General features: G+C 44.2%; 1 protein-coding gene across 1 annotated transcript in view; it reads right to left on the bottom strand.

The window, feature by feature from the left end:
* The window catches only part of USP25 (ubiquitin specific peptidase 25), a 200,803-nt gene that overhangs the window by 139,176 nt on the left and 43,901 nt on the right, over nt 1-17,726 (bottom strand). Inside the window, exon 3 of the mRNA XM_040338805.1 lies at nt 8,927-9,071. Within this exon, the coding sequence (XP_040194739.1) occupies nt 8,927-9,071 (145 nt within the window). The remainder of the gene's footprint in view (nt 1-8,926; nt 9,072-17,726) is intronic.

The following is a 17,726-nucleotide window of genomic DNA, read 5'->3' as shown; positions in this document are numbered from 1 at the left end:
GCTCGCAGCAGACTGAGACTGTCACCGGCCTGCAAAACATGAGTGATGGCACAGTGGGGGGGAAAGTGGGGGCAAGTGATGGCACTGTGGGGGCATGTAATGTGATGGCACTGTGGGGGCATGTAATGTGATGGCACTGAGGGGGCATGTAATGTGATGGCACTGAGGGGGCATGTAATGTGATGACACAGTGGGGGCATTTAATGGCACAGTGGGGGCATGTAATGGCACAGTGGGGGCATGTAATGGCACAGTGGGGGCATGTAATGGCACAGTGAGGCTTGAAAAAAGCCTGTTTCTGTCAGCGGTTGTTTCTGTCAGCGGTTCTGGCTCCCCCCTCAGCTTCCAGAAAGACTAGTAGGAAGGGGGTAGTCTTATACGGAGAGTATATCCCAAAACCAAAATTTTTCCTGGAAAATTAGGGGGTCGTCTTATACGCCGAGTCGTCTTATACGCCGGAAAAAGAGATTTTTAATACAGCTTACCTGTAAAATCTTTTTCTTGGAGTACATCACGGGACACAGAGCGGCATTCATTACTATATGGGTTATATGGAGTACCTTCAGGTGTAGACACTGGCAATCTCAAACAGGAAATGCCCCTCCCTATATAACCCCCTCCCATAGGAGGAGTACCTCAGTTTTGTAGCAAGCAGTATGCCTCCCAAAATGGTCCTCAAAAAAGAGGGGTGGGAGCTCTGTGTCCCGTGATGTACTCCAAGAAAAAGATTTTACAGGTAAGCTGTATTAAAAATCTCTTTTTCTTTATCGTACATCACGGGACACAGAGCGGCATTCATTACTATATGGGATGTCCCAAAGCAATGCTTACAATGAGGGGAGGGAGAACATCTCCAAGACAAAAGGATTTAATTTAGAGATATACTCAAATCATAATAAATCCAACTTAGTTGAGAAAAATAATTTTAAATTTTAAATTTAACTCAAAAAAGAGGAGCCCCCGGAATCCGAGGGTCTCAAACTGCAGCCTGCAGCACTGCCTGCCCGAAGGCAGTATCAGTATTCCTTCTTACGTCCAACTTGTAGAATTTTGTAAACGTGTGGACAGAAGACCGGGTTGCCGCCTTGCAAACTTGAGCCATAGAGATCTGGTGGTGTGCTGCCCAGGAGGCGCCCATGGCTCTAGTAGAATGAGCCTTTAATGATACTGGAGGAGGCAACCCTTTCAAGCCGTAGGCCTGAGTGATTAATTGCTTAATCCACCTAGAAATGGTGGACTTTGCAGCTGCCTGCCCCTTCTTGGGCCCCTCCGGTAGAATGAACAGCACATCTGTTTTCCGGATCTTCTTTGTAGCTTTAAGATAGGCCTTCATGGCCCTGACAATATCCAAGGTATGCAGCAACCCTTCCTTTCTGGAAGTAGGTTTAGGGAAGAAGGATGGTAATACCAAATCCTGGTTCAAATGAAAACTGGATATGACCTTCGGTAGGAAGGAAGGATGAGGGCGGAGAACGACCCTGTCCTTATGAAAAACAAGATATGGTTCCTTACAGGATAAGGCCGCTAGCTCCGAAACTCTTCTTGCGGAAACTATGGCAACCAAAAATACTAACTTCCTTGTCAGTAGAACCAAAGGAATTTCAGCCAACGGCTCAAACGGTTGTTTCTGTAAACTTGACAGAACAAGATTTAAATCCCACGGACAAAGCGGGGATTTAACTGGAGGTCTAATACGTAAGACCCCTTGAAGGAAGGTCTTAACCAGCGAGTGGGTGGCCAGCGGCCGCTGAAACCACACTGACAGAGCAGAAATCTGTCCTTTGATTGTGCTTAATGCCAATCCTTTATCCACTCCTAGCTGGAGAAAACTTAATACTCTATCGATGGTAAATTTGCGAGAAAAGCCATCGCTTGGACTCACACCAGCCTACATAGGCCTTCCAGACCCTGTAATAAATCACCCTAGAGACCGGTTTCCTGGCTCTGATTAGGGTAGAGACTACTTTCTGAGACAGACCTCTACCCCTGAGAATCAGGGATTCAGCTTCCAGGCCGTCAAATTTAGATGCCGTAAGGCAGGGTGGAGGATCGGACCTTGCGATAGCAGGTCTGGCCGTAGAGGAAGAGTCCAAGGGTCTCCCACTACCATCTTTAGGATGAGTGAGTACCATGCCCTTCTGGGCCATGCTGGAGCTACCAGGATGACTGGTATGTGTTCCACCCGGATCCTGCGCAGCAGGCGGGGTAGTAACTGGAGCGGGGGAAACGCATAAAGAAGTTTGAACTGATGCCAAGGGCAAACCAACGCATCGGTTCCGCAGGCCATCGGATCCCTTGAGCGGGATATGAACCTGTCTAGTTTCTTGTTGAGTCTCGATGCCATGATATCCACGTCCGGCACTCCCCATCTTTGGCAGAGTGCTTGAAAGACTTGTGGATGCAGAGACCATTCCCCCGGCCATAGAGTCTGGCGGCTTAAGAAGTCCGCCTGAAAGTTGTCCACTCCTGGAATGAATATTGCCGATATGCAGGGCACATGCGCCTCTGCCCATAGGAGAATCAAGCTCACCTCTCTCTGAGCGGCTTGACTCCTGGTTCCCCCTTGGTGATTTATGTATGCCACGGCCGTGGCATTGTCTGATTGAATTCTCACCGGGAACCCCTGCAATTTTGACGTCCAAGCCCTGAGGGCTAGTCGAGCAGCTCTGAGCTCCAAGATGTTGATGGGCAACTGCTTCTCTGGCTTTGCCCAAGTACCTTGGCGAGTGCAACCATCCAAAATTGCTCCCCAGCCCGTCAGGCTGGCGTCTGTGGTCACTATCTTCCAAGCCACTGGGCTGAAAGACTTCCCCTTCAGTAGATTCTGAGGGTCTAACCACCAACACAGACTTTGTCGGACTCTTGATAAGAGCGGCAACGGGATATCCAAGGCCTGTGGCCTTCTGCTCCATGCTGACAGGATGGCTGCCTGTAGGATGCGAGTGTGGCTCTGGGCGTATGGTACCGCCTCGAACGTGGCCACCATCTTGCCTAGTAACCTCATACATAGGCGAATAGTCGGTTCTTTCTTGCTTAGAACCAGTAGGATTAATTCCTTGATGGCTTTTACCTTCCTCAGAGGTAGGAACACTCCTTGTTGTTCTGTGTCTAATCTCATGCCGAGATATTCCAACTGCCTTGTGGGCTGGAAAGCTGACTTTTCTCGATTTAGGACCCAGCCGAACCTCTCGAGGTATTGGACCGTGAGGGCCACTGCTCGCTCCAAGCCGGGAGACGAGTGGTCTATGACTAGGAGGTCGTCCAGGTATGCTAGGATCGTGACCCCTTGGATCCTTAGCTTGGCTAGGATCGGAGCTAGGACCTTCGTGAACACCCGGGGGGCCGTAGCCAACCCGAAGGGAAGCGCCACGAATTGGAAGTGACGCGAAGCCACCATGAAGCGTAGATATCTTTGATGTGGCTGATAAATTGGAACATGAAGGTAGGCATCCTTTATGTCTATGGACGCCATGAAGTCGTCCTTCTGGAGTGTGGCAGCTGCTGACCGCACGGATTCCATCCGAAATGAGCGGATCTTTAGATATGCATTTACCATCTTTAGGTCCAAAATTGGCCTGACATCTCCATTGGGGATGATGAATAGGTTGGAGTAGAAACCCAGCCCCTGTTCCAGGACTGGCCGGAATTCGAGGCGGATCGTTTGGAATCCTCGACTCCTGGAAATGAGGAGGAGGAAACCTTAGGAAATCTAATTTGTAGCCTGTGGCCACGGAAGACCGTACCCACTCGTCGGGAATGCTGGCTTCCCAAATCTCTGAAAAGAGTCGCAGCCTTCCCCCCACCTTCGTGGGTGGGGGCGCCCCTTCATAAGGTTGGCTTGGGGGCTGGTTTTGCTGGTTTGCGAAACCACTGCCTTTTGCCTCTAACAGCCTGTCCTTGTGATTTGCTGTTGAAGCCGAAGTTTGCTTTTGCAGGAGGCCGTCGATACTGCTTGGCATTAGAGGGCCCCTGCCCAGGGGAATACTGTCGTTTAAACGCAGGCCCCTGAACCTTCTTCTTAGTTGGCAAGAGAGTACTCTTGCCTTTTGAAATGGTCTGAATGTATTTATCTAGGTCTTCTCCGAAGAGTTGTCCTCCATGGAAGGGGAACCCTACCAGGAGCTTCTTGCATGGGGGCTCAGCCTCCCAGCTTTTTAACCATAAGAGTCTTCTCATATGGATAAGGGATAACGATAAACGTGACGCTTGCTGGATAGAATCCTTGATTGCGTCTACCGTAAAACATATGGCCTTAGGGACATCCGAAAATTCTTCTGCCTGCTGGGCAGGAATAAGTTTAAGCATCTGCTTAAATTGATCCGATAATGCTTGAGCGACCCCAATCGCAGCCACAGCTGGCTGTACTACTGCCCTGCAGTAGTGAAGGAGTTCTTAAGTAGGGCTTCCAAGCGCTTATCAACTGGATCCTTGAACACCTGTATGTTTTCTACAGGGCATGTTAACGATTTGTTAACACATGAGATGGCTGCGTCCACTGCAGGAGTAGCCCATCTTTTGGAAAATTTTTCTTCCATAGGATATAGGACAGAGAACTTCTTAGGTGGTAAGAAGATCTTATCTGGCTTGTTCCAATCTTGGAACAAAACTCCCTCTAATAGAGGATGGATCGGAAACACAGCATTGCTTTGAGGCGCCCTCAGTGAGCCCAAAGCTGAAACCGTCGATACCTGGAGATCTGGTACTGGCAAGTTGAATGCCCTATGGACCAAGTCCGACAATCCTTGAATCCACCAGCTCTCCCTCAGGGAGACTGCCCCAGACTCCTCTGTATCCGGATCTTCGATCCCTGAACCTACTTGGTCCTTGTCCAAGAGGTCGTCCAATTCCCCTGAGGAAAGGACCTCCTCTTCTGAGGGTCCGCGCTCGGGCGACGGAGATCTATTCCGCTTACTGCCCCGCATAGCTGCGGCTATCATTTTACCCATGCTTTTCTGCATCTCTTTTAAAGAGGTGAGTAATACCTCCTCCGTGACCATCTTAGGGTTGGACTGACCCGCGTCAGCTCCAGCCCCAGATCCCGATGGCCCCAAGGCTCCCTGTGGGGAAAGCAGCGGCATAGCATTGTCCGAGACCTCAGACTCTCTGGGGGAATCCCCACCTCTTGTACCCTTGTTTTTTGATGCCATGGTACAATACCGAGGTACACCTGCTACTTATTGGTACCTGGGACTTATAAATAGTTAAATGCCCAAACACCTGTTTGAGGGATAAAAAATGCTTCCTCTCCCCTAGATGACACTTTTTTTTTTTTTTTTTTTTCAAATCTAGGAAAGAAAAAACATTCTGTCCCCCTGAGTAGTATTGCAAGAAAAACTATGAGATGGAAAAGAAACAGCCTATTCCTAGGCTTGAAAACAGTCTTTCTGAAGACTGCAATATTCTTTCTGGCCACTGTGTGTCCTCGGCGCCCCGTGCTTGCCGTTCTGGTCTTTCCTCCTCAGTTCCAAAGTATTGAATGAGCTATATGGAACAAACAAGGAAGGGCCGCCCCTTCCTTAAGCCACTGACCCGCCCTTCCCCCCCAGCAATCTCAAACAGGAAATGCCCCTCCCGACAGGGGGGGGGTGGGGTTGGGAGGAAGGGACCTCTCTGCTCCAGCAAACTGCAGCCTGCAGCCTGGAACCATGAGGAGGTCGGCGTTTTGCCTGCTTTGCAGGCCGTGAGGAGGAAGACTGAATGGAGCATCGCCTGGAGGCTTGCAGGTAAGCACAGCTCTCTGACACACACATATACTTTTATATCACAGGCCCCACTCAATGCTTTTCCAACACTACAAGGGAGGTCACATCTTATGGGGAATAATACATATAGAGCCATCCTATCTTTATGATATGTGACTAGTTTGCCAGATGCAGTGCATAACTTTAGGCATGTCCCCTGTGACCCCCCAGAAAAAACCTGCTAAGAACCAAGTTCCGCAAGTTTTTCCCCTCACTTACCTGCTCCATGCCGCAGGACTTTGCCAAGCAAGAGGCCCAATCTTCCCCCATCTCGGTGGGGATGTCTAGACCTTCAGGCCCTGGGTTCCTATGAAGGATCCACTGTCCTGGGCCCATATAGCACTCTGGCAACAGAAACATTAGGCACCCAAAGGTTTCTAAGTTCTGGGCCCAGGGTCCAGCTCTCTAAAAAGAAAAGCATTATGGGCTATACCCCAAGGGTTTGGGGTCCGGTTACTGACCACTTTAGCGCTGAGGCTTTTTTGGACAGAACCGGTTAGCTCACCTAATCCCAAGGATGTGGAGGCAAGCTAAACCATGACTAACACCTAAGACACTGGCGGAAAAACTGAGGTACTCCTCCTATGGGAGGGGGTTATATAGGGAGGGGCATTTCCTGTTTGAGATTGCCAGTGTCTACACCTGAAGGTACTCCATATAACCCATATAGTAATGAATGCCGCTCTGTGTCCCGTGATGTACGATAAAGAAAATACGGTAATAATGCCTTTATATTCGTGATTGTCAACTCACACTTATCTGTGGGGTTGTGGTTTTTATATTTTACGTTTTTATTCATTTATGTGGCCGTATACCCCATGTCACCACTGCTTCCTTTCCCCACTTTTGTGCGGACCTTACAGAATTACCAGCATGTGAAAGTTTCCTATGTTGTGATTTCATGTAAAGAGTTTCACTGGTGACCACCAGATGTGCATGCTCATGCTGCTTGGTGTAGAGGCCGTGGGCATCATGACAAGCAAGTGCATGCACAGTAGTGGCCACCCCCTTTCAATCCAAGCACAGTATGCTGCATATGCTGGCAGGGCACAGCACCAGATCTCAGAAAGACAGGAGTGCCAACTGCAAATGTTCTGGCCAGACAATGTCGGTGACTCCTTACTGTGCATGTGCTGGCTGGGTACAGCTCCAGCAGCCCTACTGCTGTGCATAGGGCATGCCCCCCGAGGAGGTAAAAAGGCAGCAAAAGGTAAGGATTGGGGGCACACACAAAAAAAAATCATTTACATAATTTGAGCAGGGCTTAAAGCGGGGTTCCGGGCATAATTTATTTTTGGCAATATAAAATTAATTATTGTGAATATTCCATAAAACATATTGATAAATCCCCAATCGTTTTAGAAATCAGTGCAAACACTTACCCCATATCCTCTCGGCGATCTTGTGGCCGTTTCCATCATAGCTGTGGGCATGTGAAGTCCAGTTCCTGTGTCTTCCTGGCTTTTCAGTGAGAGGTGCATGCTGGGTAACCAGCATGCACCTCTCGATCTCGCGCATGCACAGTAGAACGGTGCTCATAGCGCCATTAGTTTGTGTAATGAGAGTTAAGGGCGATGCGATCCCCCTTAATCGCGTAATTTCCTGTAAGGAAATAACGCAATTTTTCAGCAGAGTAAAGCGCACAGACTCCTGGGAAATTATGACACTCATTTCCCAGGAGGCATTAGGAAGGGGAGAAGACCCACCACAGTCCAGAAACTAGGCAGATTAGCAAATCTGCCTAGCAACAGCATTTTACAGGCAAGAAAAAAAATCTTTTTTGGACACAATGTTTTTTTTTTAGATTACAGGGAAGCTATTTAAATGAAGTTTAATTTTAGGGTGGACCTCCGCTTTAAAGAATATGCAAACTGAACAGTTCATATTCCTGAAATATGCCTGCTGTACTTGTATGAAAAAAATATCCTGTTCATGTTGTATTGCTTCCTTTGTGTGAAATCCCTGGTGTTCCACCAATTACTCTGCTTTTCTATTAAAATCTGACCACACCAGACAGGAGACCACAGCGTAGTTAGTTCCCTAGCTTTGCTGGGAAATCAGCCTGCCCTCTTAAAATGATCAGACTTGTCCCATGGGATATTTTTATTTTACTACTAATGGTGGTGATCAGCGATTTTTAGCAGGACTGCGACATTGAGGCAGACAGATCGGACACTTTTTGGGAACAGTGACATTATTAGTAATTGTAGCTAAAAATATGCAATCAATCCCTGTAAAAATGACACTGGCAGGGAAGGGGTTAACACTAGGGGCGATCAAGGGGTTAAGCGTGTCCTATGAAGGTGTTTTCTAACTGTGGGGGGAGTGGACTGACTGGAAGTACAGAGAGATTGCTGCTCCCGTTTACTAGGAACAGACAATCTCTCTGTACTCCCCTGTCAGAACAAGGATCTGCTTTTTTACATTATCCCCGTTCTGCCTCTCTGAAGAGCAAACGCGGATGGCTGGAGGACATGCGCATCGGCACCCCCTGCATTACAGAAAGTACATTCTAGAAAGAATACTCCTATGTCTTGTATTTAAACAATAATTATTTAGCCTGTAACTCTGTTACATCACTTTTACCTACAGGTAAGCCTATAATAAGGCTTACCTGTAGGTACCGTAGAATATCTCCTTAACTTAAACCGTTTAGAAGATAGTCACTGTATCCGCATGTGCCGACATCATCGGCACATGCGCACTGAAGAAAAAAAAAAAAAGTAATAAAAATGCCATAAATCTATCCTCTTATTTTTTAGATGCTATAACTTTTGTGCAAACCAATCTATATACACTTATGGTGATTTTTTTAAACCAAAAATATATAGAATAATACATACTTTTCCTAAACTCATGAAATTATATATATATATATATATATAGATCTGTATTATAGCAAAAAAAAATTTTTTTTTGGAATTTTGAAACAAAAACAAAAAAAAAAAAAAAAAATCGCAGAGGTGATCAAATCCCACCAAAAAAAATTGTGGGGGGGAAAAAAAAGGACATCAATTTTATTTGGGTACAGCATTGCACAACGCGCAATTGTCAGTTAAAGTAACAGTGCCGCGTCACAAAAAATGCCCTGGTTATTAAGGGGGTAAATCCTTCCGGGGCTGAAGTGGTTCCGATTAAATTATCAAAATGAGCAGGCGTACAAAGAAAATATAATATTGACTTACTTGTGTCTGCCTGGCTGCCCACACTGATGTATCGGTCATTATTGGGGAGCGCAGTCTGATAGTACGTAGCTTCTTCTGGCTGTGGGAGCTTTGCATTATTTGCTGTAAGAAATGCAACCGCTAACTCCAGATTTCCATTGCTGTCCTGAAAAATCACAAAATTGCATTATTGAAATAAAATTTAAATGAAGACGACTGAGCACCTCCCACACATATTCCTATTTGAAACCTATAATTCATGCCATATTTACATATATACCAAAACAAATAAAAACTGTTTTATAGTTTGTTATAAAAATTTAAAATTTTCTCCTTTATTGATGTGTGCTGATGAGGCTGCACTGATGATCACTGGTAGGTGACACTGATCGGCAGCACTGATGGGCATTGATTGGCAGCACTGGTGGGTATTGATAGGTGGCACTGTTGAGCAAAATTATGGCCCACACTAGGGCTGCACGATTCTGATCAAAATGAGAATCGCGATTCTTTTGCTTAGACTAAAGATCACGATTCTCTCACGATTCTCAAAAATTGATTGCCAGAAACCCCTCCCCCCCCAAATAAATAAACCTGTGATTTATTTGAAAATACGGATATATAAAAAACAGACCAGTAATATGTCTATAATGTTAAAGACCATATAACTCCTTTGAAAAAGGCAGAATCAAACTTTGATTCTGCTTTTTTCATAGGTGTTATATGGTCTTTAACAATATAGACATATCACTGGTCTGTTTTTTATACATCAGAAGCAGTACCGCCGGCAACCACTGGGTGGCGCATGGATACACACTAGAGTTGTATTGAACTGTGAGAGAAGCCCAGGCTGCTCACGTCTGTTCCGATGTTGGCGGCATTTGCGTTCCACGCTGGTTACGTGGAATGGCGGTGACGCATAAGAATCGCGGGTCATCCCGCGGGGAGATCGCAGGGGGGAAGAATCGAGATTGCGATTCTCTCCGCGATTAATCGTGCAGCTCTAGCCCACACTGTAGCCATCATTTGGCTATAGGAGGGTGGGAGATGGCTAAAGAGCACCTGTCATTTCAAATCCATCATGGCAGCACCCATTAGCGGGCATCCACTCCCCTGCTGCCGCCACATCCTCACCTCATTGTGTCACTGCCGCATCACCAGCCGTCCCATTAAAGCAAATGGGACTGTCGGTGAGTCAGCAGCGGGTCAGAGGAAGAGCCGCTGCAGGACAGAGATGACAGTTGCTCTTTACAAATTATGATTTAAATCAAGCCTTTTTACTAGTGATTTAAATTAAATCCACCCTGCATCCCCCATCCTGCTGCCGCCTAGGAGTGATGCATCCAGGGACGACGGCGGCACTACACAGAGGTAGAGGAACTGATGTTGTCGCTCCCTCCCCTGGAAACAAGCAGCATTTTGTCACAACTGGTTTTGGCTCTTTGTTTATCATTGCCATTAGCGCCCGAGAAAGCAGCCAATCAGACCGATGTGTCTGGCTACATTGGAAGTCAGAGGGGAGATTTGGGGTCTAATAGAACCCAGATCTTTCCATAAAGAGGACCGGTCATGGCCCAAGCGATGTTGGGAAGTTTTGGATAAAAAATAAAATAAAAATGTCAAACATTTTAAGCGCCCCTGTCCCCTTGTGCTTACGCACGATGCATACGGAAGTCCTGCATGCACATGTAAACCGCGATCGCACCACACTTGTGTGATATTGTTGTCAAAGTAAGAGCAATAATTCTAGCACCAGACCTCCTGTGTATCTAGTGGAGTTCGACCCTTTGGACTTCTCTAAAATATAAAACAAATGGAAATAATGAACAATGAAAATTACGCCCCTTGAGTAGGGTTGTTACTATTGGATGGATCTCCTAACTCCGGTGTAAAGTCTCCAAGTAGCCTGCTTAGTCAGATATAATCCCACCAACCTGCACCTATCAGAAACCTCAAGTGTTGAGTGGACGGACCCTAATCGCACAAAACGTAATAGTTCCTGAAGAAATGAGACCGGCCTTGTTCATTACAAGAAGTCCTCACCGCTCAACAACCTTGTTTATATCGGGTTATGTTACACTCACAGTGCCGAGTGCTTGCCAAACTTTCAAGGACAAACCAAAGGATTTCCGAACCGCTTATTGCTTGCGCTCATTCCAGACACGTGTGTTTGCAGGCCTCGCATACATCAACAAATGTTCAAAAGGAAAGCTTCCCAAAGATTAATAAAAATGCTTTAGATGCAATTTCTGCACAACACTTTTTTCATAGTATGGAGAGAAGAGCCAACGCTCAGCTCCGTAAATAGAATTATTATATAGAGGCGATCGATTCATTATGAAGTAAGCCTCACAAGGGGAGGGGATCCTCGTGCAGCAAGAATCTAGGGATGGTTTAGGAGATTATTAGAAAAGAGAACTGTAAAGGCCTTACTCTGTCTTTAACCACTTGACCTCCGGAAGGTTTTACCCCTTTAGGGCCAGAGCATTTGTTTTACCCCTTTAGGGCCAGAGCATTTGTTGCTATTCAGCACTGTGCTACTTTACCTGGCAATTACTCCATCATGTACGCAAATTTAATTTGTATAATTCTTGCACACAAATACAGCTTTCTTTTGGTGGTATTTGATCTACTACTGGGGTTTCTATAAAATATATATTATATATATATTATATATATATATATATATATATATATATATATATATATATATATATATATATATATATATATATATACATATATATATATATATATATATATATATATATATATATATATATACATATATACATATATACACACACACACATACATACACACTATATATATATATATATATATATATATATATATATATATATATATATATATATATATATATATATATATATATATATATATATATATATATATATATATATATATACACACATATACACACATATACACATATATATATATTACACACACACATATATATATATATACATATATATATATATATATATATATATATATATATATATATATATATATATATATATATATATATATATATATATATATATATATATATATATACACACACACACACACACACACACACACACACACACATATGTATGTGTAATATATATATATATATATATATATATATATATATATATATATATATATATATATATATATATATATATATATATATATATATATATATATATATATATATATATATACATACATATACACACACACACACACACACACACATACACACACAAAAAAACACACACACATTAAAAAAAAAAAAAAAGATAGAAAACTGTCAGGAAAAATTATATTTTTTGTACATAGTTATAAAACATATCCAATACAAAAAAATCGAATTGCTTCATAAATTTAGTCCAAAATTTATTTTGCTACATGTCTTTGGTTGAAAAAAATTAAAATAATTTGTAATGCACCAAAATTTCAGCCGCCAAAAATTATCGGCTGAAAATAGTTTATTTTTTAGCATTGTGCCGAAAGGAGAAAAAAAAAGGGGGGGGGGGCAATAACGGCTGTCGCAACCGCTCATGATTTTTTGTGATTTTACCTTTTGCTTATGGTGTGTTCTTCATAGGTCATGTGACTCAAAAATGCATCAAAAAATGCAACACTGGTGCATTTTTTAATGATGAGGGGCGTCTTGCCAATAATGCACCTAACATGCAGCAAGTAGGATTTTTAAAACCACTTCAAAAAGGTGCCGATAACGGTCAACAATAAATTTATGATATTAATAAAAAGTTGAATATATATATATATATATATTATATATATATATATAAAAAATGTTACTGTCAATTTCAGTTTTGGCCAAGTGCCTCCTGAATTTTTGGTTTTGGTACCAAAATATTTATTTCGGTGCACCACAAAAAAATAAATCCCAATTTGTAGGGTTGTCCCGATACCACTTTTTTTAGGACCGAGTACAAGTACCGATACTTTTTTTCAAGTAGTCGCCGATACCGAATACCGATACTTTTTTTAAATGTGTCCCCAAATGCAGCCATGTCCCCCCCATATGCAGCCATGTCCCCCACATATGCAGCCATGTCCCTCTATCCATGTCCCTCACATATGCAGCCATGTCCCTCTAGCCATGTCCCTCACATATGCAGCCATGTCCCTCTAGCCATGTCCCTCACATATGCAGCAATGTCCCTCTAGCCATGTCCCTCACATATGCAGCCATGTCCCTCACATATGCAGCAATGTCCCTCTAGCCATGTCCCTCACATATGCAGCAATGTCCCTCTAGCCATGTCCCTCACATATGCAGCCATGTCCCTCACATATGCAGCAATGTCCCTCACATATGCAGCAATGTCCCTCACATATGCAGCAATGTCCCTCACATATGCAGCCATGTCCCTCACATATGCAGCAATGTCCCTCACATATGCAGCAATGTCCCTCACATATGCAGCAATGTCCCTCACATATGCAGCAATGTCCCTCACATATGCAGCAATGTCCCTCACATATGCAGCAATGTCCCTCACATATGCAGCAATGTCCCTCACATATGCAGCAATGTCCCTCACATATGCAGCAATGTCCCTCACATATGCAGCAATGTCCCTCACATATGCAGCAATGTCCCTCACATATGCAGCAATGTCCCTCTAGCCATGTCCCTCACATATGCAGCAATGTCCCTCTAGCCATGTCCCTCGATGCGGCGGCACGATGCGGCAGGAGCGGCGGGGGGTGGAAAGGGGGGGGAAGTATTCTATTTAGGTATCGGGGGTATTTGCGCGAGTACGAGTACTCCCGCAAATACTCGGTATCGGTCCCGATACCGATACTGGTATCGGTATCTGGACAACCCTACCAATTTGTGTATATTAACTGCTTGCTGACCAGCTGCCGACATTACTGCGGCAGGTTGGTACGGCTGCGTGAATCACCGTAGGTGTACATCGGCCACTTCAAGAGCTCTAGGGGGCATGCTCGCCCGTGGCGCGATGCCGGAGCCGATGCATGTGGCCGGCGGCCGTGATGTCCGCCAGGCCGCGATCGCTCCACAGAAAGCCAGAATGGGGATCTGTCAATGTAAAACAGACAGATCCCCGTTCTGTCAGAGAAGTAGAGAGAGATCTGCTGTTCCTAGTGATCAGGAACAGCGATCTCTCTCTAATCCCAGTCAATCCCACCCCCCCCCCCCACGGCTAGAAACACCTCCCTAGGACACACTTAACCTCTTGATCGTCCCCAAGTGTTAACCCCTACAGTGATCAGTGGCTATTTTTAGCTCTGATCGCTGTATCAAGGTCACTGGTCCACCCCAAAAAAAAGTGTCAAAAGCATCCGATCACCGCAATTACTAGTAAAAAAAATACAAAAATACATCCCCTATTTTGTAGACGCTATACCTTGGCTGCAAACCAATCAATATATGTTTATTTATTTTTTACCAAAAACACATAGAATACATATTGACCTAAACAGATTAAGACATTTTATGGGGGGGGGGGGGGGGGGGGGGGGGGGGGATATTACAGCAAAAAGTTAAAAAACATATTTTTTTTCCCTAAATTGTCTTTTTTTGTTTATAGCGCAAATTATAACCGGCGCGGTGACCAAATACCACCAAAAGAAAGCATAGCATACTAACTCATTATGATGTACTTACCTGAGATTGAAGCCCCTGCAGCGGCCCTAGTTCGCCTCCCCTGTCGCCACCATTACTCCCGGAGTGACTTCCGGGTATTGCAGCTCCGGCACTGTGATTGGCTGGAGCCGCGATGACATCACTCCCGCGCATGCGCCCAGGAGCCGTCAGTGACGGCACGATTGCCTTCACCAACGGCACGCTCAGTGCGCCTGCGCCGTTGTCTACGGTGCGCATGTGCCGTAGACATCAGTGCAGTCTTCTCTGCAAACATCTCCTAAACCGTGTAGGTTTAGGAGACATTTGTTGCACCTACAGGTAAGCCTTAATCTAGGGTTACCTATAGGTAAAAGTGGTCTGTATGGGTTTACAACCACTTTAAGAGCAGTTGGTAGTTTTTTTCAGCTGCCCCTGAACTCTTATCTTTTCAGTACATGTACACCGGGTCGTTTATTGTCATTTCTAGGCAGTTGAGTTTAGAAGCATTTTTTGGAACACAATAAAATGGGTTCAGACGGATGTTCAGAGGAATTTGAAATGCCAAATGCCTGTAACAGCTTGTAAACCCGGAAACCTCACGTTTAGCCGCATTACAGGTGTTTTTTGGAGATACATTTTTGACTAGTTGAAAAAAATAAATAAATATATATTTGTTATTTTTAAATGCTCCTAAAACGCAAATGCGGCTAATCGCATCAAAAAGTAATTTTTAAACGTTGTTTACTATGTGTCAAGTTAAATCGCTCAGGGGAGGTTGTAAAAAATCCTGTGTACATTAAGCCCAATATGTGTTGCTTTTACCAACAGATCTGGCTGATCTTTTCTCCCTGCTGTGCAGGGAGAAGAAACAGCGAGATTCTTGATTTGTATACAGAGTCCTGTGTTTGTAGCATGCATGCCCCTAACATGGAACAGGCCGGATCACGTACAAGTACGTAATCCAGCCTACCCGTCCCCAGTAAATGTACTGTGGGAGGGCAGGAACTGGTTAGACCCCTTTTACACTGGGTCGCTTTGCAGGTGCTATAACGCAAAAAAGAACGCCTGCAACAGCCGCTGCTGTCTCTCCAGTGCGAAAGCCCTGCAGGCTTTCACACTGGAGCGGTGCGCTAGCAGGACGGTAAAAAAAAAAGTCCTGCTGGCAGCATCTTTGGAGCGGTGAAGGAGCGGTGTGTATACCACTCCTGCCTATTGAAATCAATGGACACCGCGGCTATACCGCCGGCAAAGGGCCTCTGCAGAGGCGCTTTGCGGTGGTTTTAACCCTTTCTTGGCCGCTAGCAGGGGGTAAACCCCCCCCCCCTGCTAGCGGTCGAATAGCGCCGCAAAATTTACGTTAAAGCGCCACCCCCGTGCGAAAGGGGCCTTAAAGTGGAACTTTTATCCCAATTTACCTCCTACCTTACCTCTATCCCCTAGACTTGTAAGCAAGTTCTCTCCTGTATTGAAATTGATTGCTTTCAATTCCATGCAAACTAGCATCTTCACAGTATAACCCAATGAAGCTGCAGCAGCTATCTTGAACACCGCCTTCACTTCCTGCTGGAATTACTTCAAACGTCATTAATCTCTTCTCCTAATGCATATTGTTACTACTTCCCTCTTACAACTATTGGCTTTCTCTGCAATCTTATATTTTTCTAAGCATTACATGAAAAAAATAAAAAAAAAACATCCTATGGCTTCCTTTACTCGTGCATTGGCAGCCCTTTTTTTAACAGTGTAATCTGCAGATCAATTGCTCGATTATATATCATGTCAGAGAGGAAATTATGGAATCGCTAATCAAGCAACAAGTCTGCAGATCACAGTGACCAGCAGGTAGGAGCGTGCACATCTAAAAAGGATCCCGTGGATGTGTTCTTTCATATAATCCAGCTTGAGAATGAAGATCTCAGGCAGGATACTGTAATGTATACAGGAGCCTAACGGCCCCCCTCATAAGAGATTTAGAAAAAACTGCAATTTTTAACTGCTCGTTGTTCGTAGAGAAAAAGGGGAGCAATGAAAGGACTTGTATACATACATTACACTTTAGTGTTATAGGCAACTTACAGCTTAACACTGTAGGGGAGAGGACCTCTACTAAAGAAAGTAAAATGCAACCACAAATGAGAATGTAAAAGTAAAAAATGCTTTGAGGACTATATACAGTAAATAGACAAATCGTGACACATACGTGTCATGAAACACCGCCACCCATCACCAGAATAACTATTCTGTTCTGGTGATGGGTGGGGGTGTTTCATGACACGTATGTGTCACGTTTTGGCTATTTACATATTTACTGTATATAGTTCTCAAAGCATTTTTTACTTTTACATTCTCAATCGTGGTTGCATTATACCTTCTAATAGGGGTTCTTTCCCCTACAGTGTGTGTATTGCTATGTAACCTAGGTATTCTGAGCCACACTGATTGGTGCTAAAATGGAATTTAATTGCTCTATTTTGGTGTCATCCTAGTTGAGGATACCTTTGTTCTGGAACCTACAGCCTAATGCCGCGTACACACAACCGTTTTTCGGGTTCCAAAATGTTTTTTTTTTTTAAATGTCATTAAAAACGACTGTGTGTGGGCTTCAGAGCATTTTTCACGATCTAAAAAATTGGCCAAATTTTTTTTCCGAACATGCACTATTTTTTCACAACGTTTTTTTTTTTTTAAGGTTGTAAAAAATGGTCGTGTGTGGGCTTTAACGACGTGAAAAAAACGCACATGCTCAGAAGTTATGTGATGGGAGCGCTCGTTCTATAAGCACATTCATCACGCTGTAATAGACAGTAAAGCGGAACCGTCTTTTACGAACACAAAATCAGCTAAAGCAGCCCAAAGGGTGGTGTCATCTGAATGGAACTTCCCCTTTATAGTGCCGTCGTACGTGTTGTACGTCACTGCGCTTTGCTAGAGCATTTTTTTTCCACGATCGTGTGTAGGCAAGGCCGGAAAACGGTCGTGTGTACGCGGCATAAGATTTAATAGAAATGCTGCATCAATGTCCAGTCTCTCCATTTCTGGAAAAGTGTGTATACACATGGTTGTAAATTAGCTGGGAGCTATACTGCATAACTCATGTCACAAGGTTATGCGTTAACCACTTCGTATCCAGGCCAATTCTGACACTTTTAGCATGTAAAAAAATCTACCTTTTTTGGCCAA

Source organism: Rana temporaria, chromosome 2 (genome assembly GCF_905171775.1).
Source record: "Rana temporaria chromosome 2, aRanTem1.1, whole genome shotgun sequence".
NCBI classification, from domain to species: domain Eukaryota; kingdom Metazoa; phylum Chordata; class Amphibia; order Anura; family Ranidae; genus Rana; species Rana temporaria.
The sequence above is the reverse complement of the archived record's forward strand: the minus strand, read 5'-3'. Positions and strand labels throughout refer to the sequence as shown.